This window comes from Acanthochromis polyacanthus, chromosome 16 (genome assembly GCF_021347895.1).
Source record: "Acanthochromis polyacanthus isolate Apoly-LR-REF ecotype Palm Island chromosome 16, KAUST_Apoly_ChrSc, whole genome shotgun sequence".
Classification (NCBI taxonomy): Eukaryota; Metazoa; Chordata; class Actinopteri; family Pomacentridae; genus Acanthochromis; species Acanthochromis polyacanthus.
Genome location: NC_067128.1, coordinates 6,472,864 through 6,500,419, shown reverse-complemented (window position 1 = coordinate 6,500,419; position 27,556 = coordinate 6,472,864). Strand labels below are relative to the sequence as shown.

General features: G+C 39.6%; 1 protein-coding gene across 4 annotated transcripts in view; it reads left to right on the top strand.

Annotated features, from left to right (window-relative positions):
- The window catches only part of LOC110959551 (MAM domain-containing glycosylphosphatidylinositol anchor protein 2-like), a 287,510-nt gene that overhangs the window by 191,285 nt on the left and 68,669 nt on the right, over positions 1-27,556 (top strand). For all 4 annotated transcript variants that reach the window (XM_051960688.1, XM_051960689.1, XM_051960691.1 and 1 more), the window contains exon 10: positions 10,013-10,285. In XM_051960688.1, coding sequence (XP_051816648.1) covers positions 10,013-10,285 — 273 coding nt within the window. The remainder of the gene's footprint in view (positions 1-10,012; positions 10,286-27,556) is intronic.

Sequence of the window (27,556 nt, the reverse complement as noted above, 5' to 3'; positions counted from 1 at the left end):
AGAACAGCACAGATTACTTCCATTCAAAACTCACTTAGTTACACTGAATCACTTCTTTAAATCATTTTTCTTAGCATGATCAAATAACTTATTTTAAATCATTCTTCTATAGCAATCATCATTTCAGAATATATATCAGCCTATTAAAATCATTCTTGCATCAAGCATAAGCATAATCATGTGGTTAACTTATATAGTTTCTCATTTTAACTTTTCATTGGTTTGCTTAAAGCTTTTATTTAGGTGGTGGTTGCTCCTGGGATCTCAAATAACTAGGCCCCACTTGACAGTATTTATTATCAGTCAGTTGATACGACAATAAGAAAGACTAGTTTTGCTTCTCCAAAGTCTGTGATGAAGGAGTAGTGGTGTAAAGTAACTATGTAAATTTACTCAAGTGATGTACTAATGTACACATTGGAGGTAATTTTGCTTTCATGATATTATTTTGAAGCTATGAGAAGTTTCATTCATTGTAGTTTAAAAATACTCAGGGACAGTGGAACACTTGATGTGACTGAAATAGTGCTGTGGAAATGTAGACTGGGCTTAATTTATTGAAATTTCATGTAAAAAAAAAAAGAGACAATTTGACTTTGTATTTACTGGGGAAACAAAGACATCACTAAGGTGAATAAATGCACAAGTTGTAACATTTAACTATAAATACTGATGAACAAAAGTTTGTAAACAGCAGTTTAGTGCATTTGTAGCTAGTTTGTGGAAAGTAAATTTACTCATAACTCCACTTGAGTATCTGTATTTTATGCTACTGTCTCCTTCCACTCTACTGCATTTCATATTAAAATATTGTACTTTTTACTTCAGTGCATTTGTCTAACAGTGATCGCTACTTTACAGCAGATTCAAACTGTAAAATCTTTGAGAATAATAATATATATAAAACACAATTTATTGTGATAAAGTGAAAAATAGGTCACCTGTCAGGATATAAAACTGGTAAAATCAGCTCTATGTCAGTCAACTAAAATATTGAAATTCTGCTTGCATGTTGGTTGCATCACTACAACCAATATTATAACTTATGAAAAATTTACACCAGCAGAGCTCATTGTGCTGTCTAATAAATCATTCTGTTTTATATACATTAAGTACATTTTGCCGACAATTCTTACACAATTCTGCTTCAGTACAGTTTGAAATATAGGATGTATTTTTCAGTTGTGGTATTGCTACTTCTACTTAAGTCAAAGATTCCTTCTTTCCACCACTGAGGAAGAAGGATGGCTTCACTGCTGCTAATCTACATACACTATTCATCAAACACATAGCATCCCATAACATAAGAAAATGAAGATAAAATGTCAGCTGTAGCGCAGAAATTAAAATCAGTAATGTGTGCGTGTCGCCACATAGATCATAAATGAGCGCAAGTGTTAGTTCAGCGCTTGTAAAGACAAAACCGCATTAAGATGATGCGACTGCTTCTTGTGTTAAAGAACAAGTTTTAAAAAGAAGACAGACGAAGCTAAACCTCAGTCTGGAAAAAAGCGTCAGATCTAATAAAGAGTTTTCATAAAGATGTGAAGGCAGCTAAGAAGGAACCAATAAGCCTAAGAAGAGCAGATAAAAGAAATGTAAATGTGCAGTATATTGAATCAGCAACTGGCCTGCTGTCTGGTGTGACGGATGATCTCGAAGGCAGCGAGACTCGCGGACAATAAATCTCTGCGACCTAAACTAGCCACAGAAAGTATGAAGTCTCCAAAGTCCAAGGTTTTATATTCGACATGCACAACACACTTTCCTGCTCCAGTTAAATCCAGAATGATGCAGCAAAAGCGAAGAAAAAAACAAAAAAAAACAAGCCTCTAGGAGTGTTTTAAGGAAGGAAACGATTCTCAGGAAGGTCTGCAACCTTTGAATGACCCCATCTTAGAGCGGAGGTCACTTTCAAGCAAGAATATCACTCCTCTGACATCCATGCGTGGAAGGTCAGCTCTTATCACACACTGCTGCTGCTTCACACAACATATCAGTACGCAGTGGCTGTCGGAGACACCCAGACAGAGAAGACAAGCGTCAAAAAGCAAAACGGAGGTGACCACGACTCTGAGACCTCAACCAAAAGACTCTCATGCTGTTAAATCTACTCTTCTTCTCCCATAGATTCGCCTTGGCTCGCAGTTGCATCTGGGGTTGGCACAGTCAGCACAAGACTTGCGGTGAAGCGCATCAGTTCACTCCAGATAAATCTGTCAGTTCCTTTCAACACAATTTATTCAGCGAATGCAATTATTTCTCATTATGTGGTATTATTTTTAATAAACCACCTCTCTCGCGCTACAGTTCTTGATGTCGTACAGCACTTTCATCTGTTCTCCATCTTCAAAGCAGAACACATAATGAAGAGACTTATTAGGGCTTTGGTATTGATAAATCAATCATTCTGCCATGTTCCTGCTTCAGAGCCAGTTCTGTTTGTCAGACTCTTGTTACTTATTAATAGTTGGCATCAAAGCTCAAGTTTAAAAAGCACAAACAATCCACACTTGAGTTGTTAGATTGCCTTGACACACTTGTGTCCTCCATGTGTGAGCACCAGCGCTCGCTGTTTACTACATTTGCCAAGTACAAAGACCTTTGTTCACCTTTCTCAGCTAGAGAATTTACTTTATTAATCTGGCCGTGCTTTTGTTGTTTGCTCCGTACGCCTGTCGGTATGCCCCCTCCCTTCTTTCTCTTGGCCTGTCTCATGGTGTGTAAGCACAAGCCAATCCCTCTGAGATGCTTTTCTCGCCTGCATTTCCAGGTCCCAGCGTGAGCCGCCCGCCTTTGGTGGTGAGCCATGTGCAAAGCCGCGTTTAGTAACTTGATCAAGGGACCGAGGTACAGTCCTCTGAAGCAAAGAGCATTAGAGGCGTGAAGGAACGACTCTGGCAAGTCAACAGCTTTGATATGTAAAAACCTGCATCTGTTGGCTGGAAGAGGCGACGCCAGCAGGAGAGGTAGAGGGAATGGAAGACGTCTGCCTTTAGAGGCGTCGCTCTAATAGAATTGCAAACGCCAAATCCCTAGCTGTGACACCCTAATGTTCTTAGTCAAACTGACTTGGCATGGTCCAGGGGCTCGAGAGAAGAAGCAGAGAGAAATGGAAAGAGGTGGTCTTCTGTCCTAGATACCACTGTCTGTCAGAGTTATCAAGTTCTACTTCAGCCCAGATGCACAGGAATCTTTTATCCAGGCTTCCCTTCTGTTCCTGCTCACATCGGCCACGACATCTGCCTGATGCAACCGCGCACTCGTCCCCTCGAGCGAGCACCTTGCTATCTGACATACATCAAAAAGACACACCGGCGTAAGGAGCTCCTGTCTGTGCAGAAGTAATGAGCAGAATTACATGATTATTGTTTTTAATTAATTTTCCTTTCTGCATCAGGAAGGCCAGCAATGCCGGCCCCCGAGGCCCCGCTTCTAATGTGAAACATTCCAGAGCGATTCGCATTAGCCTAACGCCAACCCAACACCAGCAGATTAATCTCCCGCATTAGAGCAGGGCTCACACTCCGCATTTGGGGATGAAATTTTAATAACCTTGTTTTTTGTGGAACAATGTTGAATTGATCAGCTGCAACAAATCCACACCATAAAAGGTCAGTGAGTGTGTAGGCTGTAAACAGAAGCTCAGACAGAATAATTCATAACTTGGTCAATGCCAGAGCTAAAGCTATTAGCGGATCACCAGGCCACTCCTCGCAACCAGGAATCTACATTGATTATCATTAATTTTATATTTAAGTTCATAAATTATCCCTGCATTTTAATAACAATATGGTAATGCAGATGGTGCTTAAGTTCATTGTTTGATTGCAGCGGCTGTATTGTGAGGGAAGGAGGGCGTACTGATGCGGAGCAGCGTTTCTCTACATTATTCAACACAGAGACTCATTATAAATCAGATGAATCAGGGGTATCATTTCATATTCTGTGTATATTTGTTTGACTTCCTAATGAATGTTTTTTTCCTCTATCAAGACTTGATATCGAGGCCTGTTATGCTGCAAAGGTTATTCTCCCACAAGATTGCTTCGATCCAAATCCAAGGCCTTTGTGTTTCTTTTTCAACACTCCCATGTACAGCTGCCGAAGTTGTTTAAAAAATTTGGTACAAAAAATGTTGACATTGTTTTGAATAGAGTTCTGATTTGTCACATTAAGGATGAATAAATGGGTGCACCGCTGAGGACACCTCATAGGTCCTGAGTACAGTTTTGCATTACATGTATTTTATATGAGTATTTCCGTTTTGTTCTTCACAGTTCAGTGTAAATAATGTATTTTTTACTCCACAAATGTGATTTAATGTATGATTCACTGTAAAATATCAAGCTATCTGCAGTTATCAACCTTTTTTGGCTTGTGACTGCTTATATAAAGCGAGATTTTAGATCAGAGTTGTTAACAGTTTGCTTCTTAAGCTCACTGTCTTAGGCTCAAGTACGTAAAATTGTCTGGTATTGTATAGAAAAGCAAAGATTTAATACAAATTCCAAAAACCGATTCAATGTGTGCATCATCAAGCCACTTTTCTTTTTTCTATTACCCCCATTAGTCATGTAATGACCCTTTAGATTTAGCTTTATCTCATGTAAAACATCTAAGTAGTTTCTTTAAAGCTTTCCTTCACTGTCACATTACTGTATTGGTGATTTTACTCAAGATGCGAATAGTTTTTCTCATATTCAGATCCTTTATGTGAGTGAAAGTACCAATACAGCAATGTAATAGTGTAAGACAGTAGTGGAAGAAGTACTGAGATGCTTAAATAAGATAAAGTACTAATAGAATTACATTACAAGTAAAATTCCTGCATCCTTCAAGATCCTACAAAAGAAGTACCCTCCCCCTGACTGATACATTGTTGTGTGTTACATCATTAGATTGTTAATAGTGAAGCATCAGTATGTCAGCAGCATGTTCCCGTTGGAGCTGCTGAAGTTTAAACTACTTTATATCCAGTTTAATTCCGATAAATCCGAGGCTCCAAACATGATTAATGGGAGAGGAAAGAAGAAAAAACAAAGTTCTTATCCACAATTCTAGCTCATTGGAACATTTATTGACATGAAACTAAAGTTTGGAGGGAAAAATCACTATTTGGTGGAGCTGTTAACAGCTCTGAAATGTGAGCCGACTACACACTGATTTTTGAAAGAGGTTGCAAAGGTTGGAAACCGCAGGTTTAATTTTTACCGCGTTTGAAAGCCTGTTATATTATCTACAGGGTAAAATCTTCATTTTAAGAGTAACTAAAGCTATCAGATAAATGTAGTAGAGTGGAAAGTGCAATATTTTCCTCTGAAATGTAGTGGAATAGAAGGAGAAAGTAGCAGAAAACAGACACACACAAGTAAAGTACAAGTACCTGAAGTATATTACTTTGAGTAAATGTACTTAGTTACTTGACACCACTGAAAATTGACTCCAAATAAACCGACTACAACAGCAAACTGCTATTTACAAGTTTTTGCATCAGTGTTAACAATTAACTGCTATAATTTGTGTTTATTCACCTCAGTTAATGCAAACTCAGAATTTCTGTTTTTAACAGATGTTTTATTAAATTAATTTTCCCTGAATGTTTTTCAGGTCCATCCATCCATGATACACACCGCTTAATCCTCATTAGGGTCGCAGGGGGCTGGAACCTATCCCAGCTGACTCAGAGTGAAGGCAGGGGACACCCTCACACTCACATTCACACCTGCAGACAATTTAGGATTATCAATTAACCTCAGCTTGTTTTTGAATTGTGGAAGGAAGCCGGAGAAACCCACACATGCACAGGGAGAACATGCACACTCCATGCAGAAAGATCCTGGGAAGGCTGGGACACAAACTGGGGATCTTCTAGTTGCAAGAAAAAGTGCTAACCACCAATCCACTGTGCAGTCCACAGTAGTTCCTCCTTTCAATATTAAAAAACATATTTATTTTTGTATTGGTAGCTCTGAAAAATGAGCTTCATTACTTAGAACATGAGAACAGTCATCATTTCTGTTTAAAAGAGGGAAACACAGGAAGTAACCAAGAAAAGATCGCATTTGTAAATACAGATAATGGAAAATGTGTGTTCATGCAGATGTAAATGCATCCAGAATGAAGTAGAATCTGCTAGATCACTTTTGGAAATGAAACTTAATGTGACTGGATCTTTAGAGCTTTTTTTATATACTGTTTTTGAAGCTGAAAGACACTCATAGCTGAGCATTTCAACCTTAAAGCTGCCGTGTACTGATGACAGATACAAAACAAGCCTAAAGAACCAAATTTGTGGAGCTTTCTGCATCATTATTCTTTCATTTTCCAGTTTGAACATGTATGAATTTCTCTAATATTACAACTTGTGTGGTAGATTTACAGTGTTTGAGCAGAGTCAGAGGTGAGCTGGTGTGCTGAGCTGCAGTAAATGGGACGAAGTTTGTGGAAAAAGAGAGACGGACTTCATAGATTGACACACTGTAGACAAACTAAAGATTTAGAGTTACAGCTAAGCCATTTCAAGGCAGGAAGGATTATTTTCTTGACAAAAAAAACCCTTCTAGATAAATATGCAACTTTTTTTTTTTTTTTTTTTTAGCATTTTAATAGGTTTCGCCAATGACCAAAGAGGAACTTTAAGAAAAAAGTCCACCCAGAAATTTGAAACGTTGCCTCTGATTCAGCTACAAAAGAATAGAACCCATTCAGGAGTGTCACTTTTAAACTGAGACATGCCGTGATTGCTGACAAGTCATTCAGTCCCACTTTGCATGTTGAAATCAGATCAAACTGCAGGTGCAATCAAGAAGACGAGAGCGTATTTTATGACCACGTGCAGTCACAGATACCTGTGATTCAGATCCCAGCATCCAGATACAGATCGCATGATAACAGCGTTACTCTGCTGCCGTCTGGAGTGAATTAGTGCTGCAGAACTTCACATTATCCTGATTCAGGCAAGCTGTTATATTAGACTGCAGGCAATTTCATTCCCAGCCTGTATTAGCAACCTCCTATTTGTTTGTTTTGCCCATGTATTATTTGTCACTTTGGTGAATACAGCTTTTATATGTGAATTTAGAGCAATAACATGCCAGGGGCCACTGGGGCCATGTTAAGGCCACTTAGCGTGCTTCACAAAGTGCTTTTAAGTACATTTTGCTGATAATGGCACATGTTGCTTTAATTAAATTGGATTCCAAATGCAAGACTTTTGCTTGAAGTGGAGTTTTTTTGGATTCTTCCACTGGTGCTTTAACTTTTGGTCAAAACTGTCTGAGGGCTTCTTCTACCCCTGTCATCCACTGAGCCCTGAGGGGGAAACTTTCAGACAAGAAAAGGATGAAAGAGAAAGACCAAATGAACGTTTCACTCTCCTCCAGCTGTGAAGAAAGCACCCACACACGCTCTTCATGTTCACATTCACACACTCTATCTGCTCTTGCAGGCTCGCCCAGGGGAGCTCCATGTCCTCCTCATCGAAGAAAACCCATTTCTAGTGAAGTTTACTGTAAGCCGGTCGAGCTGTTTTCCAGAAATGCTTCACCGGAGCTTGCTACATATGCAAAACACAAATGCGTGTCCTTTTTTTCCTCAGGCCTCCTCCCGGCAGGCTTCGGTCGTCCTCGTGCACCTTTGGGAAAAGGCCTCGGTGCACCTAAATGTTGTTTTTCTCCACATTACTGTCAAGGTATCCGCTGGTGACTGATGATGGATTGCGTCTCGGCCAGGACTCGGGGTTTTCCCTCAGCCTGTGACTTGCAGCAGCTCTGAGCTCCGGCTGCCCTTCGCTGCTGCACTAACCACGGCGAGCGCTGCTCTGGGAATATCAGCCAGGACCTTTCCGCTCTTTTCTCCTCGTGTTCGCCGGGCAGCTGTTTCATAGGAAATGCACAGGGAGGGGAGATGAGGCATATGCCCTTGTTTTTAGGATGTTTTGGTTATATAAGACATTTTTTCTACTTTTTTTCTTTTTCATTTGCTGCAGACCCAAACCCTGTCTTCATTTGTCTTTCTATGTGAATGGAACTGCACTTACTGCAATTTGGTCTAGTGCCACTCAGCTCGCTGTGATTCAGTGCTCCACACAAACCTACAATTTTAATGTGATAAGTAGAGTCTCAGACCATTCTTCTGAAGTCAGAGATAAACCTTTGGGTTTGGGTGAAAGCCCAGGCAGGGCTCACTTTGAGGGAGGAACTGATTACAGTTTCATTTCGATGAAAACCACTTCACTCTGCACATCTTGAACAAGCATCAGGTGAATTTTTTTTTCCTTTTAACCTCTTGGAAGATCTGTGTTTACGTCCTCTGTCCTCTCGTGTGTTATTATTTATTATTTTTCTACATTTCAGCCTGTCATTATCTGATCTAATGGTGTATCATTAATCACAGAAGCTGCAGAGCGTATTCCAGGATGCGGTGTGTGCTGAGTGGTAATTAGCATTGAGGGCAAGGATGTAGAATCCCACTTTGGGCTGTTATATGTTGCTGTATCATTTTGCATTCCATATGCTTCACAGCCCACGTTTCCCCTTGCACCTCTCTGGCCTCGAGGACCTGCCCTGCTCTCCAGCCCGGGGTGAGGCGAACTCAATTACATGCAGTGGAGAAACAAAACTTAAAGTTATGGAAAAACACAACCTCGAAAAGTTTACCGCATCTTTAAAATATCGTCTGATTACAGCTGCAGATAATGACATTAATAGTGTTATCAAATGATATGCTGCAAATTTTAATGCACTGTTCATTTAATTGCATATCCTATCAAGTTTGGAAGGCTCAGTAATTAGATTATATTACTGAGTGTGAATAATGTAGAAGATTATGTTGCAGATTACAGTTTCAATCAGGTAATCAGTGATCTGTAACAGATTACATTTTGAAAAATAGCATCCCCAGCTCTGGCTATGGCTACCGCCTCCCCTTTACTCTGTCAAGAATTATGCAAATTTCAAGCAATTAAGGGGCTCCATGTCATTCTATCTATTCCCCACAGCATTCACTGCTGTTTTTCAAGTCCCGTCGTGACTTTTGTCGAGCATCTGTGCGAGCATGTCAAGAGCGAAGATGCTTAAAATGGGGAAATTATTCATAACCGCGTCGATGCTCGTGCAGCCGAGCACTTTCCACACATTTTGTCCTCGTCTGTACACTGGCAAACATTTAGCATGTGTTAATAAAAACATCCCACATGTTAAACTCGGCGGAAGCGCGAGTCAGGGTTTGCTCCGAGGTCACTCAGCCCCCTGATTTCGCTGCCAGACTAAATAAATAATTCACAGCGAGGTTGTCTGTGTGGGAAGAGGTGAAGTCTGTCAGAAGCTCAAATAAGTTATTAATTTTCCATTTTTGAAAGCTCGAGGTGCACTTCATCATCCCGTTACCAATTTTCTGTGAAGCGTGACTGATTTTTGTTGCAGTTTTCTCTGCAAAATTGATCTTCCTGCAGCCATTGCCGGTCTCCACACAATTGTTTTCATTTTTCATCTGTATCGACTTTCCGGTGCTGATTGTTTAAAGTTTACCTACGATCTGCATAAATGTCATGTTTTGTCTCTGCGCCTGTTCGTAAACCCTATTCTATAATGCCTCTCTCCCTTTAAATATGTTCTACATACCGCTTTCTTTCCGGTAAGGTCCTTCTGAGGTCAAGTCTGTTGCTTGCAGTCACTTTCCTTTATAAAACGTCCTTGTTTAGTTTTTAAATGTATTTATACAGATGCAGCTTATCTGCACTTAGTATTCTGACCAGCTTTTCTGTCTTCCAGATGTTTTTTTCTCTGTACATGCCTTTGGAGGTCATAGACTACCTAGTTTCACCAGGGGGGCCTTCACCTGAATAGCATCTGTCTTGTATTGATGTCAGTCCACCTCCCTCGCACTCACTCGCTTCTCTCTTTCTTTTGTGTTTTTTCTATATTTCAGCGCCTCGGCATCCTTGACACACATTTGTGTCCCCTTTCTCATGTCAAGTGAACTTGTCTAAGCCTCTCTGTCTTGCTCTCAGACCCTCCGACGGTGGAGCCGGCGTACATGGAGATGCGTCAGGGCCTGGGGAGGCCGGTGGTGATGACCTGCAGGGTCCTTCGAGCCCACCCATCCCGAGTGCTGCGATTCGAGTGGCTCCTGTCCAACCGGCTGCTCCACGCTGGAGCCTTTGACGCCCAGAGAGACGAGACGGAATACACAATCCGCAACCTGAACCGGGATGGCTGGGGCGAGTACACCTGCAACGTCATCAACGAGGCTGGAGCAGGAAAATGCACCTTCCAGGTTACAGGTACAGATTTCATTTTTTCTGCTCCAGAGCCTGTAAACTCTTCTAGGTTCGCACAAAACATGACATTTACAACGATTCATCACTCAAACATGGTCCTTCATTCCAGATAGAGGTAGAACTGTCATTTCTATTCAGAAAAATGACAACTGTTGCCAGCAGATTCCTCATTAGGGTCGCCGGGGGGCTTGAGTCGGGCGAAGGCAGGGGACACCCTGGACAGGTCGCCAGTCTGTCACAGGGCTACATATACAGACACACAATCACACTCACATTCACACCTACGGGCAATTTAGAATAATCATTTAACCTCAGCATATTTTTGGACAGTGGGAGGAAGCCGGAGTGCCCGGAGAAAACCCACGCATGCACAGGGAGAACATGCAAACTCCATGCAGAAAGATCCCAGGAAGGCCGGGAAGCGAACTGGGGATCTTCTAGCTGCAAGGCGAAAGCCCTATAAATCGTGCTAATTAAGAAAATATCATTTATATAACGCTTTTCTTTCCAGTGTTACAAAGGGCATCACAAAATAATTTAATTAACAGTGATAAAGCAACAAAATTAGAAATAGGAAATTGATTAAAATTTACACAATCGTTACACCTTTTGTAAAATATAGGACGGTCATCAACCAGAGAATCTCTTGGTGACCTGTAATCGCGCCTACTCTTTAACCAACGGATTGCTTGGTTGGAAATAAAAATCTGCAGAGGAACCGAATGTTCCACTGAGTGCTCTCTACCTGCACCCTTATCAGCCTAAACTAAAACCACTGTGTCAGGTAATATTTGCAGCATACTGAGTCATTTGAACCTGCTTGTTTCATACAGGATGAATTTATTCTTTACGGCTGTTGCTGTGGCGCTTTTCTCCTCATGAGCACCGCAGATTGCCAAAACAATGAAAAGAAGGAAAGAATGAAAAAACTGTGCTAGAATTAGAAAATCTAATCTCGGGTAAATCATTTGGGGGCCTTGACTGTAAAATATTCAGTATTCAAACCTGTGCATTGTGCTAATGTTAAACTGTTCTGACAGCAGTGCAGGACAACCTTCCTCACAGTGAAGAAACACTCTGCAAAAAAATCTAATATCAAAAAATGATGTTGTGTAAAATGCTGCTTATCCTTGGAAGTACAACTGGTTAGCTATAGCTTTGGAAATCATTATTAGACCACCGTTATCACTGTTTTCTGCCTCTTTTTTGTGGTTCTTGGTGGAGCTTTATTGCATTTTCTGACTGTCTTATGGTTATTTTGCAGTTCTTATCTTTTAGGCATTGTTGATTGATAATTTAGCTTGATGGAGCTTTAGCTTGTGCACAACATAACATTGACTCAAACTATTTTCAGCTATCTCGCGTGGATTTTGACGTTTTTGCAGATTCAACACATCGCATTTTCAAGCATAGCTTATTACTTGTGTCTACTTTTTCTTTTTTTTTTAGAAGATGCAAAAACAAGATTAGCAATGTTAAGTACCTGTTGTGTCGACTTTGTTAAAGAAAACAACAGGTGGTCTAATATTTACTTCTAATTTTTCGCTCTATGGTGTAAATTAGCTCGCCAGACTCACAATGAAACGCTACAACGTTTCATTAATTTCTTTATTTCTCATATTTTCAGTTTTGGAAAGGCTAAAAAGATTATTTCTGTACTGTAAATACATATAAATCTGTCTTGCTGCAGCTCCACAGTTCAACATGTACCGAAGCTGAAAGCCTCCTGTACTCATTCAAAGATGAGAGGTTCACAAAACGGTCAATTATTTTAAGTCCCACAAATGCACCGATTTTCACCCTCAGACACACATTAGTGGTATTAGTGCAATAAGACGGACTGTAAGTGTGCTGCATCCACCTTGCTGTGCTTAATGGCAGCCATTCAGCCTTCATCCTTTCACATCTGCATGTCTATAGCAGGTCCTCCAGCTGCTAATTAGTTTCTTGAACAGCTCTTCAAACAGGCCTTTTCTCACTCTGTTTCAGGAGGCGTGTCGGTCTTTGTGAGTGATAGACAATCCGTTTAAAAGGAAAACACATCACAGATTGTTAATCTGAGTGGGACGTGTCCATCATGTCAGCTCCTTCTTTTACTGTCTTTCTGCTGCTGTTTTTTTTTTTCTTGAGATTGCTTCAGTTGTGTTTTCTTTCATCCCCAAACGTCCATCCCCTCGCTGGTTGTTATGACAGGACCAAATTAGTTTGGCCACACCGAGTGACCGCAGGAACTTTGGCCAAGGTTTCAATCTCCCAGACCTCCCATTAGAGACAGGAGCTGCAGGGTCACAGGAGGAGTATTTGTCACTTTGATCCTTTGCCACTCTCCTCTTTGATACTGTCTATTTCTCTCCATATCTCGCTGCTTTCTAACTGTATCTCCTCTGGTTTTTCCATCTTTTCTCCATCTGTTTTCCCTTCTCCGCATTCTTCATCATTTTTAACTCTCGTCCTCCAGCTTGCCGGTAGAGAAGGAAGTGGACAATCCCCCCACAGTGTGTCATGAATCAGTCCATGTAGCAGAGAGAAGCAGCTCGGCCCCTCCAGCCATTTGTTTTCCTCAGTAGGGTTTTTGCCTGCTATCGCTCGCGCTCCCTCCCTCTTCCACTTCCACTCCCTATCCTTCCCTTTCATCCCCCATCCCTCCTTCCCACTCTTCCCCCTTACTGCTCCGTTCCTCCCGCCCAGTGCTCCAGATTCCCACCATCTGGACTCAGTGGTTGCCAAAGGTATGGAGGCTCTTTTAGTAACCCCCAGAGTGCAGGAGCACGGTGCAGAAAATCCACTTTGGTTCCTCCCATCATCTATGAAATCTGCCGTGCCACAACCCCCAAACTCAGGCTCTTATTTCTGTAAGATTTTTTAATTTTATCCTGCACTGCTCAGCAGTGTGGCTGAAATAATCTACTAAGAACAAAATCCTGTGAAAATTTGGCAGTAAGGAGCTAGAAAAAAAAACATTAAAAATTGGTAGAACACTGTAACATCCAAAGACTGCATAAACTGGTGAAAATAATGGTAAATATCTGTAACATAAAGATATTTTGTACATGATGCTGTATATACTGTATGTAATGCACTTTACTGCTGCTTTTGCCCTTGTGGTTAAATGCTAAACAGCATTTCGTCGTTTTAGCACGCTGTGCAATCACAGTAAGGATGAATCTAATCAAATGTAATATTTTTAGTAGGTTCAAATACAGTAACAATAGTGCAGTTTTACAGTTAAACACTGTAAAGAATGAATTACCATTTGCAAAAATGCTGGTGGAAGTTGAGACAGTTGTTTCTCATTTTTAAACCCTTGATATACATACATTTTCTTTTTGCTGACATAATTACAGTTTTAAAAAGTGTAAATTACACTTAAATGTAAAAAAAAATGAGATAGAATAGAGGGGCTGGAGGTTGAGAAAGTTAAAAAACATTTCAATTTTTCAGTTCTTCATATGCACAATTTTTTATTCAAATAAATATCTGCAAATATCTGTAAAATAATATTTTTTTGCTGATTTAAATACAACAAAAAAGTGCAATTTTACAGTAACAGTGTAAAAAAATTATTTGTTAATATACACATTTTTTCTTTCAAATATTGACAAATATTTGTACAATATTTATATTTGTAGTAGATTTAAACAAGGGCGTCAGTTTGTTTTAAAAAGTGGGGGGGATGGAGACCACAGCACTTTGAGAAAATGTCGAAGAACGACGGCAAAATGCCACAAGCTGGACTCAAACTCACAACCATCACACCACAGGCAGAAGCTTAAGCTATTTGAGCTATCCGTACATACAGGTAGAGGGGTCTGTGGGCTGCCATAGTACTAATTCTCCCGGGCCGAAATTTTGCCCCTGCATGCCTCTGGTCGGAGGTTCCACTTGGCACAGGTGTAAATTTAGCATCTGCGCGTTTTTTTTTGTTTTGTTTTTTTTTAACCTCACGAAGGTGTGCTGCATGTCTGTGCAACTCTCAACCGAGTGCGGATGGTGCGTTCAGGAGCGTCGGAATTTTCTCTACTACTGAAAATAACTGGGTTTACAACGGCTTACATGTGAAGAATTTGAATGTGTTGGAGACAAAATGACCCCTGACAAAAAGTGGGGGGGACACGTCCCCACCGTTCCCCCCCTAAACTGACGCCTATGGATTTAAATATGGTTAAAGTAGTATAATTTTATGGTGTAAGATATTAAATGAATTGCTACAGGTTTATACAGTTATTTGAGCCATTTTTGAGTTCTTAATATACATAATTTTTCTTTCAAAAAACTTGCAAATATCTGTAAAATAATTACATTTTTTTCCTGTTTTAAGACTGTAAAAATCGTGTAACTTCACGCCCACATGTTGTAAAAGAGCAATGCCATTTAATTTAATTCATAAAGATACAGATTTTTTTTTTATGTGGATACTATTTACAGTTTTGGCCTGTTTTTTGTTTGTTTATTTTAATATAGTTTGAGTGCAATTTTGTGATTTTAGCTGTTAATATCTGTTACAGGAAAAAAATGTAAAATAACTGTAAAAGCACGTTCACAGTGTAGGAAGAAAGCCTTTCAGCTCGTCTCTGTGGCGTGTGAAACCACTCTGGGATGAAACTCATTAAATATTTGTTGGGTTCATGCAGTTTGACTGTATCTTGATTTTTTCACACTGAGGTGGGAGCATCAGTGAAAATTTTCTCCCTCACAACTGTGTCGATACGAGACAAACATATTAGTCATGAAACTCGCTCATCAGGCCAACGTGTCATGCACAACATACGTGTTGCCATGCCGACAGACACATGCAAACATGCAGAGCTTGGCAGTGAGCTATCCCTGGGTCTATGTAAACGCCGTCATCTAGAAAAGTGGATTGCGCCAAGGGACAGTGTGCATGTGCATGGATGCTCATGTGGCGAGCCGTTGGGACATCTGTGGAAACAGTGAGTTGGCTGTAATGACCATGTTGGCCATTAAATTGTGCCAGGGGAGGGACCCCTCACAGGGATGTAATGTGTACCGCCGAGCTTTGGCTCCGGCTGTCTGCCACAGGAACCGTAAGTTCATAGAAGAGATCGAAACTGGGAGAGGAAGAAATACCTCGTCACGCTGTTTTTATTCCCTGATTTACTTCCAGTCTCTTGGCCGCAGGCTGCAAATGTGCGCTGATGAAGCAGAGTGAAACGCAGGTCATGGAACACACTGGCCGGAAATTTAAAGGGATACTCCAGCACTTTATTTTTGCACATTTGTAAGATTGAGTAGCCTTAAAGCGACAGAAATATGGTTAAAACTGAAGCAGCAGAACAGCCATTTTGGGAAATTTAGCACACAGTGTGAGTCACAACCCCAAACTCCAGTGGATGTTTAAGATTCAAGAGGTTTGTTGTCATGTGTACAGAAACTAGGCAGTTACACACAATGAAATTCTTATTTTGCTGATCCGTTTTAACCAAAAGACACAGTGTATAAAATTGTATAAAAAGCTATAGCAATTACTAAATAAATAAGCCTAAACTGACAGCAGCAGTGGTCATAAAGTGCACGATGCATTTGTAAACTTGGTTTGCAGTGATAAAGTGATTAATATAAAGTATTAGTCATCCAGGTCAGCTCAGTTCAGAACTGAGGAAGCCTCTTGGAAGACAGCTAAAACAACTTCAAGAAACTTAAAAAAAATGAAAGCCCATTGGCTTATTTACTGAAGCCCCTAGAATATTTCATCACGCAACTCTGTGTATCTTTCAGGCCCATTGGGTACAGGTCCTTTTTTTTTTTTTTTTACCTTGTTAACATGTCCATCTGGTGTTTTTTTTATCCTGGAAGAGATATTGTGAAAGAAAGAAGCAGTCAGCACCATTGCTGAGTATTAATGACACTGCTTCAGACTTCCAGGTTTTCATCCATCCAAACCTGTCAGCTTGCAGAGTGGGACTTTCAGTGGTAGTATTCAGAATCAGTTTCCTGTTCCAGTAATTTTACACTGTTTGAGCAGAGTTCTAGGTGAGCTGGTGTGCTTCAGCTCCAGCAAATGGGTCATAGAAAGAGGTATGAATGTCATAGATCTGCACATTAAACTACAAGAGTAGATGTAGAGTTACATCTAAGACACTTGCAGACATGGAAAAATGTTTCGTTTGGATGCCCAAAGGTGAGATTTTAGAAGTTTAGTCAATGACACGAGAGGGACTTTGAAAAGCTGCCCTTAGAACCACAGAATAGAACTATTTTTTGTACAGACTGGACTTGAAAAACCAGGAAATGTAGAACAGGAGGAGGGCATCCCAGTCCAACAGAAAATGTGCCATAGCTATAATGCCACATAGCACAAGAAGGGTGGGTAATTGCTGTTCTTTAGGAGGACTTGTCATTCTAGCAGATGTAGAAAACATCCTTACTTGTGTGTTTAGTATTGCAAGGATGTTATCTGGCCCAAATCATAATCTTTTCCTGAACCTAACAAAGAGATGCTGATGCCTAAATTTTGCAAAGCAGTTTCGAGAGCAAAAAAAAATGCAACCAAACACTCCAGTCCCAAACACAGCAGTCCAACACATGACTCAAAAGTCTCCTGGGTAAAAGTCCTGCAGTTGGTATCGCCGTCGCAACCCCGCCCTCTTTGTAGGGACTTGGGTGCTCTTTTAAGACATAAAGTGACAGAATCAGCTGCAGGCTGCATTAAGACTGGATTATGCTTTCCGCACGAATGTGACGTAGAGATAAAATGCTTGAAAATCCGCACGAGAGAACTTGTGTGGCTTTGAACTTCATGCGGCGTCTGCTCCCAAACTACAGCGGGCAGTGTATTGTAAACACACATCTACCGCAGTACTAGTGTAGAAGACATTTGCCATTGTTTACACCACTAACAACATGGCATTTTACCGAACAGTTGCATTTCAGCTGTTAGTTTTAATTTCACGCCATGAATTGTTCATAACCCGGTTATCATGGTGATCTCTGTGTGATGAATTGTATAAATGCCTGTATTTCTAAACTTCTGCTGCTAGGAGCTCCTGTTCTTCCACCAGTTTTCCACATGTCTCCGTCCCCGTTGATGGAAAAATTTGGAGGTACACGACACCAGAATTATCTGCTTGAGAAGGGCTGTCTGAGGGGGCATGACTGTCGCAATGATGAAATTCGTCCACACGGAGCCACACGGACACGTCAAGCATAAAACAAGCTTTAGAGGGATGTAGGCCCATGAAAGAGAATGTGCCAAAAAAGAAAGCGTAGCCATGTCCTGATTTTGCAGCTTTTATTGTGAAACTAATACATTTGGCGCTGTTGACCAACACAGCTTTACCACAAGAATTTTATTTGTGCAGCAACTGCAAAAACAACCATTTCTTCAAGTCTGTCTCACAAAAATTACAGTCCTGTACAGCTCACTTATATTTTCAATGCCATTCTTAAGAAATTACTTTTTCTTGTGACATATCACAAAAACATTTCAAATCAACATGTCATTGCCTTTTATTTTATTGCTTTACTGTCACTCCTTTTGAGCAAACCGATCGGATAAAAGACGATTGTTATCTCTCTGGTGGTGACCGATAAAATGGAGGAGAAGCTTTAGACGTCCTGAGAAGGGTCGTGATTTAACGAGAACTGTGATATTTTTCTAAACCTAACCAAGTAGTTTTAGCACCTCGTACCAAACGAAGAGTGAAGGCTGAAAAACGGTGAGTAAAGACGAAATCTGCCTCCATCCTTCCCTCCTTTTCATACATAGACTTTTTGGCTCCTTCAAAATAAAAGCCTTTCCTGCTACATTCAGGTCTGTTTCTATTCAAACTAAGATTACTCATTTCCCCCAACATAACTGAGACCGCAGCTTAGTTGCACAAGAACATAATTGTTAGGAGAAAGTGTTGTTACCCTCCGTGTACCAAACATTTCATACTGTAAAACTTTTTGCTTTTCTTTTTTTTTGCTGGAATTTAGAAATGTACAAAGTAAGGGCAAACAGTGTTCCTCATTTCTCTCCCACTCTCCTGCTTAAGTCCTCTCTCTGGCAGCCTGCTGTAAATTAGAGGAGAAGAACAAGTAAATTCTCAGGGACAATGTTCAGATATTCATTGTCTGCATTTTGTGAGTTTGCTCATGAAATGAATTCCGATTCCACATAATGATGTGCTTGTATGGCTCCAGTGTCTCTTTCTTGTTGCAGTCATTGTTCCTAATGATGTCGAAATCGCAGCGCAGTGGTGTCCAAACTTAGCTGCAGCGAGAATATCTGCATATGCTCCAGGAAGAAAATGTTCTTCCTTTTAATGTGACACATTCTTGCTTTTTTTCCCCCTGCTTTTGGATGCATTCAGTCTGTTTTAATATTTATTTTTTCATCCATCATCTGTTTTCTTTTATGTCATCTTGATTTATTCCTTCTTTTGTTGTTTTTGTTTGGCTGTTTGAGGTGCGACAAACTGGTTTCTGCGTGATATTTTTGTCTTTTCTATCACATCTTTAAATAAAATGAGTTTACCGCCAGTCCTCTGACTCAGGGATTTATAAATCTTATCAGTCTCCAGAGGTTTGTCCTTTGGCATCGGTGGGTTTAAATAGCTTGTCTATCTGCCTTTAAAGTTGGTGCCCAGTTTCACCCGAGCTGAACTTCACCCTCAGCACTCGAAGAGTGACGCTGAATAGTTTATGCAGCTCCAAAACACGCTGACATCAGTGGATCCTGATGGTCGTAATGCAGAACATTATACGGTCTGAGTAGGAAAGACAGAATGCGAATAATGTGTCTGTGATCAGGCGGAAAGGCTGTCAGGCTTGAAGGACAAACACAGTCTATTCTGGTGATTATGTCCTTTTTTTCCTTCCTTTTAAATTTTAAATTCCTTTTTTTATCACGACAATATCCGAGAGATTCATTTCTCCAGAGCAGATTCCCCGTTACACTAACTAAGAGGAATAAAATCTCACATCACGGTGGCAGTTGAGTCAATATATAATTGTGGGACTTTTTGAAACATAGTTGACTGGTATCATAGTTGACATTTTTGCTGTTTTCAGGCCTAAAATCAACAAGGCCACCTATAACCAAACAACAAATGGCATTTTTACAGAAAGATTCTTCTAAATATTGCATATATAACTGGGTAAAAATGAAATTGAAGTTATTTATAAAGATATTGTAGTAAACCTGTTGACATGCCATAAATCCACACTTGACTCACACACTACTTTATATTAAATAAGTCAGAAAGCCTTGGAGTCTGGCCAGTCTTTTCATCAGGAGGAAATGACATCATGTGGAGCAGGTCATGTGATCTGGAATTAGCACACTTCCTTAAGAGGTGTTTTTGTAATGTGGAACTCAGTTGAAAATGATTTCTTTGACAAAGATACAATTTGTTGTCTTCCATATGGAATTTGATATGTTGCCAAAAAAGAAATATCTGTCATGATTATCTCAACTGGGGCTGCACAGTGGAGTAAGTGGTTAGCAATTTTGCCTTGCAGCAAGAAGATCCCGGCCTGAGCCTGGGATCTTTCTGCATGGAGTTTGCATGTTCTCCCTGTGCATGCGTGGGTTTTCTCCGGGTACTCCAGCTTCCTCCCACAGTCCAAAAATATGCTGAGGTTAATTGATTATTCTAAATTGTCCGTAGGTGTGAATGTGAGTGTGATTGTCTGTCTGTGTATGTAGCCCTATGACAGACTGACGACCTGTCCAGGGTGTCCCCTGCCTTCGCCCGAGTCAGCTGGGATAGGCTCCAGCACCCCCCGCGACCCTAGTGAGGATAAAGCGGTGTATAGAGAATGGATGGATGATCATACTGAGCATGAACATCATTATTTTTTCACTTGATAAAAATGTATGCAAGATAAATCCCATAGACTTCAAAAGTCCCTCAATTATATATTGACCCAGTTAATAACGACTAGAAATCTGATTTTAACTACATAGTTGACAAGGTTGAACATTGAGGATTAATTTGCTGAACTGTTTCATGCAGTTCCTCCATAAAACGCCCAATGTTTGCTTTTTGGGTTACCTTTAGGCCTTTTTTCACACTACTACCAATATTTTGCAACACTTTTCTCTGCATTTGTGCCTCTCATTTCATCACAAATGGCTTCTTGTCAGTCAAACTGAGTTTTTTCAAGATACAATAAACTTTTTCGTCCCTCAGAGTGGAAATTTACATGTTCTGGCACCTTGATACAGATGACTTGTGGAAGAAGCAGAACAAGAACTGCAGATGTACAAAAATAAAGATATAATGAAGACTATGTACAAGTTAGGATGAATAGATGTTTGGATCAGGTATGGCAAAGGGGATAACGTAATCTCTGTTTCTGTTTTTTCAACGAAAACTTTATTGTAAGAAAAGGTTAGTGTTAACATGGTGTTATATGCAGGTTTTGTAAAACTACAATTGACATAGATCTATGTGGATAATCAGGACAAAGAGTTTGGGAAGCTGCGACAGCACCTCAATTTGCCCAATGCCAGTTTGCCTTTTGTAAAAAAGCTGGATGTGCACCAGTTTCTTCAAGCAGCTACAAGTTTATAGTTTAGATTTGCAAGTCTCACAGTCTTCTGTGTCTTATCTCACTTGGTCCGCAGTATCTGTGGTTTGTGTAGCGAGCACAGTTTGCTCAACCGCAGCCATTTTTGTAGTCGGTGACACCAGAACATGAAAGCATAAGCTAGACACAAACATAAATTTATTATAATGTAATGGGTAATCGTTTCAGGTCTACAGTGTTCTCAAAATAAACTCCAACACATTTGATTCTGTGCATAACTTGACAAAATCGGACTGTTTTCTTTGCTCTTTAAAAGCTGCAGAAATGATGAAATCTCAGAATGTTCTTGTCTAGTGTGCATATATTATTAATAGTGATGTTTGTTAAAATGTTTGGCATTCTGTGAGGACAGACTGATATTTTATAAAACAATGGTCGTGTGTGGGCAGAATTTTTTCTAAAAGGTGGATATGTGTCTATAAAAATATCCATATCAATGAGGACAAAGCCTAAGTGTGTCATATAGCTGCTTTTTTGTGCATGTAAAAGAACACCAAAAGAAGTTTTTTTTTCTCCCACAGAAAACCCTGCTTCCTACCTGAAATTCATTATCTTTTCAGATATTTCTTCTGCTCCTTATCTGTGTCACCATGTAACACATTTACATAGCATATTACCAGCTAGTTTGGGCCTCACACAAACAGCGATTTGCTGTTCCATAATCAACCATTATTTCATCATTCAAGCCACGTATCTCTCCAGGTTTATGTGCAAACCAGCATTACCTGGCATTGATCGAACCAGCTGACCAATCAGAGCAGAGTGGACTTTTCAGGAGGTGGGCCTTAAGAGACAGGGGTTAAACCAGGTGTTTTAAACCCTAACAGGTGCTGCAGTATGAGAAAAAAAAATATTTTTGAACATTAAAGCATGTGAACCTATTCTGGTAGACCTCAAATACTATTAGAATTCAAAATTTGAATGTGCATGATATGAGCTGTTTAATGGACAAAAAAAAATACAACCCAAAAGGGACCAACCAGGCATTTAGCACCAAGTCTCCTAATGCGGTCTCCCAATACTCAGTTAGCTATTCATGCTTTGGTGTTGTGGGTTTGTGTTTGCCAGCTGTGCATCCATATGCAAGTGTCATTTCTGCCGCACAAGCCTACATCTCACATCAGCTCTTGCACCGTATAGCAACTGCTTAGCATATGGCGGGACAAAGTGTTTTCCTGAAGACGGAAATGCGCTCGTAAACCCTTAAAAATTTAAAGCAAGTCTGCAAACAAGGTCAGCGTCTTGCCTGAAGGGTTTTCCTGAGCTGTTATGAATCATTGCATTGGTTATGCTGTTATAAACAGGATTTAAAAAATCAATTAGGTCCTCTGTACTTTGTGTTTGATGTCTCCCACCCAGGGTTATCGGTTTGGAGCGGTGGAAGTGGGTTAGGTTATGTGCTTCACCGTACAGAACGTATCATTATTAGCGCTTCATTGCATTGTGTATTTGAATAAAAAACAACAATTTACCAGCGCGTTTATGACGATGCTTGCTTATACTGGAGTATAAATTTGAATAAATGCAGTATTTTTTAGAATATTCAAAATAAACACAGTATGTATACAGTTTTCTCTGTCTGTGTGGGAATCTTTAGGCAACTCATTTATACATACAATGATATGAGTCATTTTAATTAACCTTTCCTGCCATTGCTCTGCTGCAAATTACAGCCTCTTCCTTCCCTCATCAGCTTTCCCATACAGTCTAAACTGCATGAACAGATCTGACGCTTTCTGCCAGGCGCCTTATGTAACGTTTGCTGTACAGTAAACACAGCTGCCTCTATACAGCCAAACAGTGCCAAGTGAAGTTGAGACGGTAATTATCCCTGCATCTTTTACATTTTATTTCTTTTTTTCGTTTCTGGTTGCGTGAGCGTCTCCCTGAGACACAGAGTCAGCTTGTGTGATGTATGATGCCGTCATCGGCTCCAACAGGAACTTGCTGTAGAGCTGATTAACTTTTCAGACGCATATCTCACCTCAGCACGAAAAGACGAAACATTCAAAAATAAATCACACTCTTTAATTATTAACACTGTTCCTCTCGCCTGTGCTTGTTTTTATTCTTTCAGAATGATTGTATCAGGCTGATGAATGAGTGTTCTTTTCCTCCAGATCAGAATATTGTATTTTAAATAGCTTTATCCATGTAAAGGCCAAGTGATTTGCAGCAGGCTGCCCAAAGCATCATTAACCTGATTTATTATCCAAAATACAAAACAAAACACGCTGTTTGTGCAATGTTGATTTTGACTTATTATCATGGGCGATTATAGGAATTGATCAGTCCAGTCGGAGGCTGAATGGAGCCTGTAATCTTATTTTTTTTCCCCGACTTCTGTTTTGTTCTTGTTTAAAGTATTAAATCTGAAATGTTTTTAGCTTAACTTGGGCACAATGCAACTAAACAGGTTATAAAATTCAGTTGATCTCATAGATTATGTTCACTCCTGTTCACTTAACTGTTTTGCCTCATATCGTTTGCCTTGTTACAGTAGATCTACCTGCAATTCAAGTCATATACTGTGACTTTTTACTTCCAGTATCTACTGCAGCTGCCCTTATAAAGTACACACTGTTGCATGCAGTATGCACACGTACTACTTTGTCATATTTTCGCGCCTTAAGCTTTGACCGTCTGCAGTTTGTAGTGTGAAATGAGCTGTCATCTCTCTCAGCAGCTCTAGCTGGTTTATGCTCATGTGAAACACTAACGTATCTTCGGCTGTGCAGAGGATTGAGGAACAGCAAAGCATGCTGGGTTGCAAAGTGCAAGTAGATGTAGTAAATTGGTGTTTTTGATATTCTGCATGCTACATACTCTGTATTGGGACACATAAAATGTATTTCTGATCTACTATTTTGCAGGGAAGTATGGTTATTTGCTTGCAGCTACTTTGGTGGTTTCACATCGTTTACAATTATTGCTGCATAAAATACAGTTGAGTTTCTCATAGCACTTTTTCTACGTACAAGTTCCTCACCTTAAAACGGTTGTGAAGAGAGTCATTTTAGCATCATTTGGCAACAATTTCAGAATAACATTTCGGGGCATTTTATTTCAAGCGATCCAAGAAGAAACTACACTTCTGTGTCTTTTTCTGGCTCAGTTTTCTAGTTTTTAGAAAAATCTAGCCTGTGCTGTGAGATTTCAGCCAATCACAGAGATTTTTACTCAGATCAGGCGAGAGTTGCATGTTTGAAGCATTTCCTTGTGTGCTGGAAGGCTTTGTTTACAAAATGTGGCATGTTTTAATTTTTTTTTTTTCATGTCTTGTCCAACTTTCTGCCCTAAAATCACCATATTATACAAAGTTCTGTGTCTAATCTGTCTGGTGACCCACAAAATATGAGAAAATACCATGACTTCCTTTCTTTGTCTTCTCTGTACATCAGAAAATGTTTCTCTGAATTGGCCATTTTTATTTGTGACCTGTTGTGATGTCACAACAGGATAAGCTCCGCCCCCCTAGTTGTCTTTTACCCTAATAGAATAATAATCTTTTCTGTATTATTTAGCTGAATCTGGACTTTCTTATACCAAAAGCTTGCTAAAAATGAGTATAATATGGGGCCTTGGAACGAAAAAGACTGGCACTACTTCTACATTTGTCTTATTGTCAAAAGAATCCCATAAATACTTTACTTTTCCATCCTTTCTGTGTCACTCAGTTCCTCACCTGCTGGTTACAGCTCAAGACATATGCTTAATTTTTAAAGACTGCTCAAAAATATGTTTTTAACTTCTCAAAAAGAGTAGATCCTGCACACCAAGGTATTATGCAAGTGTCACACAAATGGGACGAAGTAATGCATTTGTTGGGGCTCATTTCCAGCTGTGCTTAGAACATGTTTGGTACTAGAGTTAGCATTTACAGCAGCAGTATGGTGAATATAGATTTGACAACAGTACGGCTCAGGTTTTTTTTTTTAATAGATTTCAGACAATGAAAACCTGATTTACATCTCAAAGGAATGTTAATTTCTTAAGAGCTGGTAGCCCGCTATTTACACAGACACACAAAATGAACCAGATTTACTCTTTGAACCTGTGACCTTCTTAAAGCTCCAGATCCCTCGGTTTATTTCCTCCTCCAAGTGTCACACTAACTATGAAATCAAAAGAAATCAAGAATCTGTTCACGCCAAGCAGCCCGCTGGGATTGGCCCAGGAGACCTCTAAAACTGTTTAGGAAAATAATGTTAATATAATTCATCAGTGACATAAACTAAGTTGACAGGTTTATCCAATTGGCTGACATACATAAACCACTTGCTGAATCTCCACACGGGTGCATCAAATCCCAGCTCTGCTATTGTCTGAGCTAACAATGGCAGCTCCACTGTCTTTTCCACAGCTATTAAAAATCATCTGCCTTGGGTATTGTCAGCCCTCAATAAACAAGCCCAAGTAGCGGAGGGACAAACACAACAACGTGTCATTGAGGTGAATTACGATTCGTCGCCTGGAAGGTCATCCTGTAAGCTTGTTTCTGGATCTTGATTAAAATGCAGTGTTCTGCCAGCTCCTTCTTCAGCTGTCACAACTGTGACTGGAAAGCTGAAAACTTGAAAGATTTAGTTGCTTCGTGCCACAATTGTGTAGAAACTAAATCCTCGCGGATTCCGACAAAGCAGACTATGTTAATGAAAGAGAAGGTTGGCGAAGATCTGACTGTAGTCCACATCCAGATGCATGAAATTGTTTCTCCTGGCAGACAGTCTGAATGTAATGGACACTTATAGTATATATATGGACGATACTACAATCTGGTGTGCTTTGATTCAATGTCATGAAATTAATCTGTGTCATGTAACATAACATGAAACTTTAATGATCCACAAGGGAAAATTTGGGTCACAGCAGCACCAACAAGGAATATGATATAGAGAAAATATAAATAAAAGAAACACAAGATAAGAGATACTGTACATCTTTGTCATGCTAATGCAGCACTCTTTGCCTTTAAAAGATCCACACTATGTAACACAATGAAATATTTACGAGTTTACATTTACACACTCTTAGATTTAGCACTCAAGTCTCACAGTGTGCCTGCATTGTGTTCAAAATAAAACACTGCAGCAGAAGGCAGAGCTGGAATTCAACACATTCAAACACAGAACAAGAAAAAGAACTCATTGAGAAACGCAACACTCTGAAACTAAAGTGGTAAATTCACATCTGTTTTAATATATAATAACAATAATAATAATTAATAATACAGCTCTAATTACGCTGAACTTTTAAAACTACCACACATTTACACCGACTCACTATAAAAGCAAAGAAAATGACACACATAATTGAGTTATTTATTACGCTGGATACTTACATTTTTTAAAATTTTTCTTGTACAGTGTACATTTTTACCTTTTATGCATCTACTTCTCTACTTTTGTTAATATTTTTAAGACATGTTTGTCTTGAAATTTTCCTTCTGCTTGAATTTCTACGACTTTAAATGAGAGCAACTGTAACATAAGCATTCTGCCCTCAGGAATCCATAAAGTATTTCTAATTCATATTGTGATTTTGACATTACAGTTCTTATAATGAATTATGCACATAAAGAAGTGCTTTAGCATGAAACGTTGCTGTTGTGGGGTTTAAACTCGTTAGCTTTTAATGCCTCTTTATGTATTTTTTACAGTTTGTTTTGTGCTTTATTGATAGGGGAGATACAGGCAGACAGAGTAGGGGAATAACATGCAGCAAATGGTGCAACTGCAGCCAAACCTGACCAGGATTCTTTGACCAAGTTGGCTAGCAGCTCATCATCATCATTATATACAAGTTTCAAACCAGTTGTAAAATGACATCCTATTAATTCTACACATAAGGTTCAGTTAACTCATCATGGTTAATGCCTTCAAAAGCAGTTACGATATTATAAAATTGCTCTGATGGAAAAATCTCAGTTCATTTGGAGATTTTTTGTATTTTTTACAGAAACAAAGCTACAGCATGGTGACGTAAAGTTTGCAAGATATTGCTATCCTAGAACTGAATTTCACTAAAGAAGATCTTCAACCAAGAGATTGATTGAAAAAGAATCTGTTATCGCTTGATGAACTAAATTGGCTACAGTTAACTCTACCTGGTAGCATTATTAGCATAAATACATGATAAATCAACATGAAAAGATAGCATTTGCAACATATTAAACCGTTTGAACGTTTTCTATTGAAGTAATGACAACAGAGTCAGAACAGACATGCACATATTCACATTATTTCTGAAAACTATATGAACTGGTGATCTCAGCACAAAAACTGAGGAATATAGTGCAATAAAAGTTAGCTGCTGTTTACATCCATAAGATTTATCCTGAAAAGCTGTTGATACAGGGCTTTTGTTGTTTTGAAAGTAGCACCAGCAACTGTCCAGACAATGAGCATTTTATTACACCAGAGCACATCGACCAATCAATCAACCTGGTCACTACATCCGTAGGTCGTTTGTGAGGCATGGAGGTGGCAGCATCATATCTCTACCTTTATTTTTTTTGACTACTTTATTACTGACCTATACATTTGTAGCAGGTGTGACTTGCAGGCACCCTTGAACGTGGGGGTTGTACGCTTTTTTTGGCCACTGCATTGGTAAGCCATTTGCCAGGCATGGAGGTGGCAGCATCATGTCTGCCTTTGTCTTTGCTACTTTAGAACAAACCTAGAAGTTTATAGAAGGCATGACTTTCAGTACCTTTAAATATATGGGCTGTAC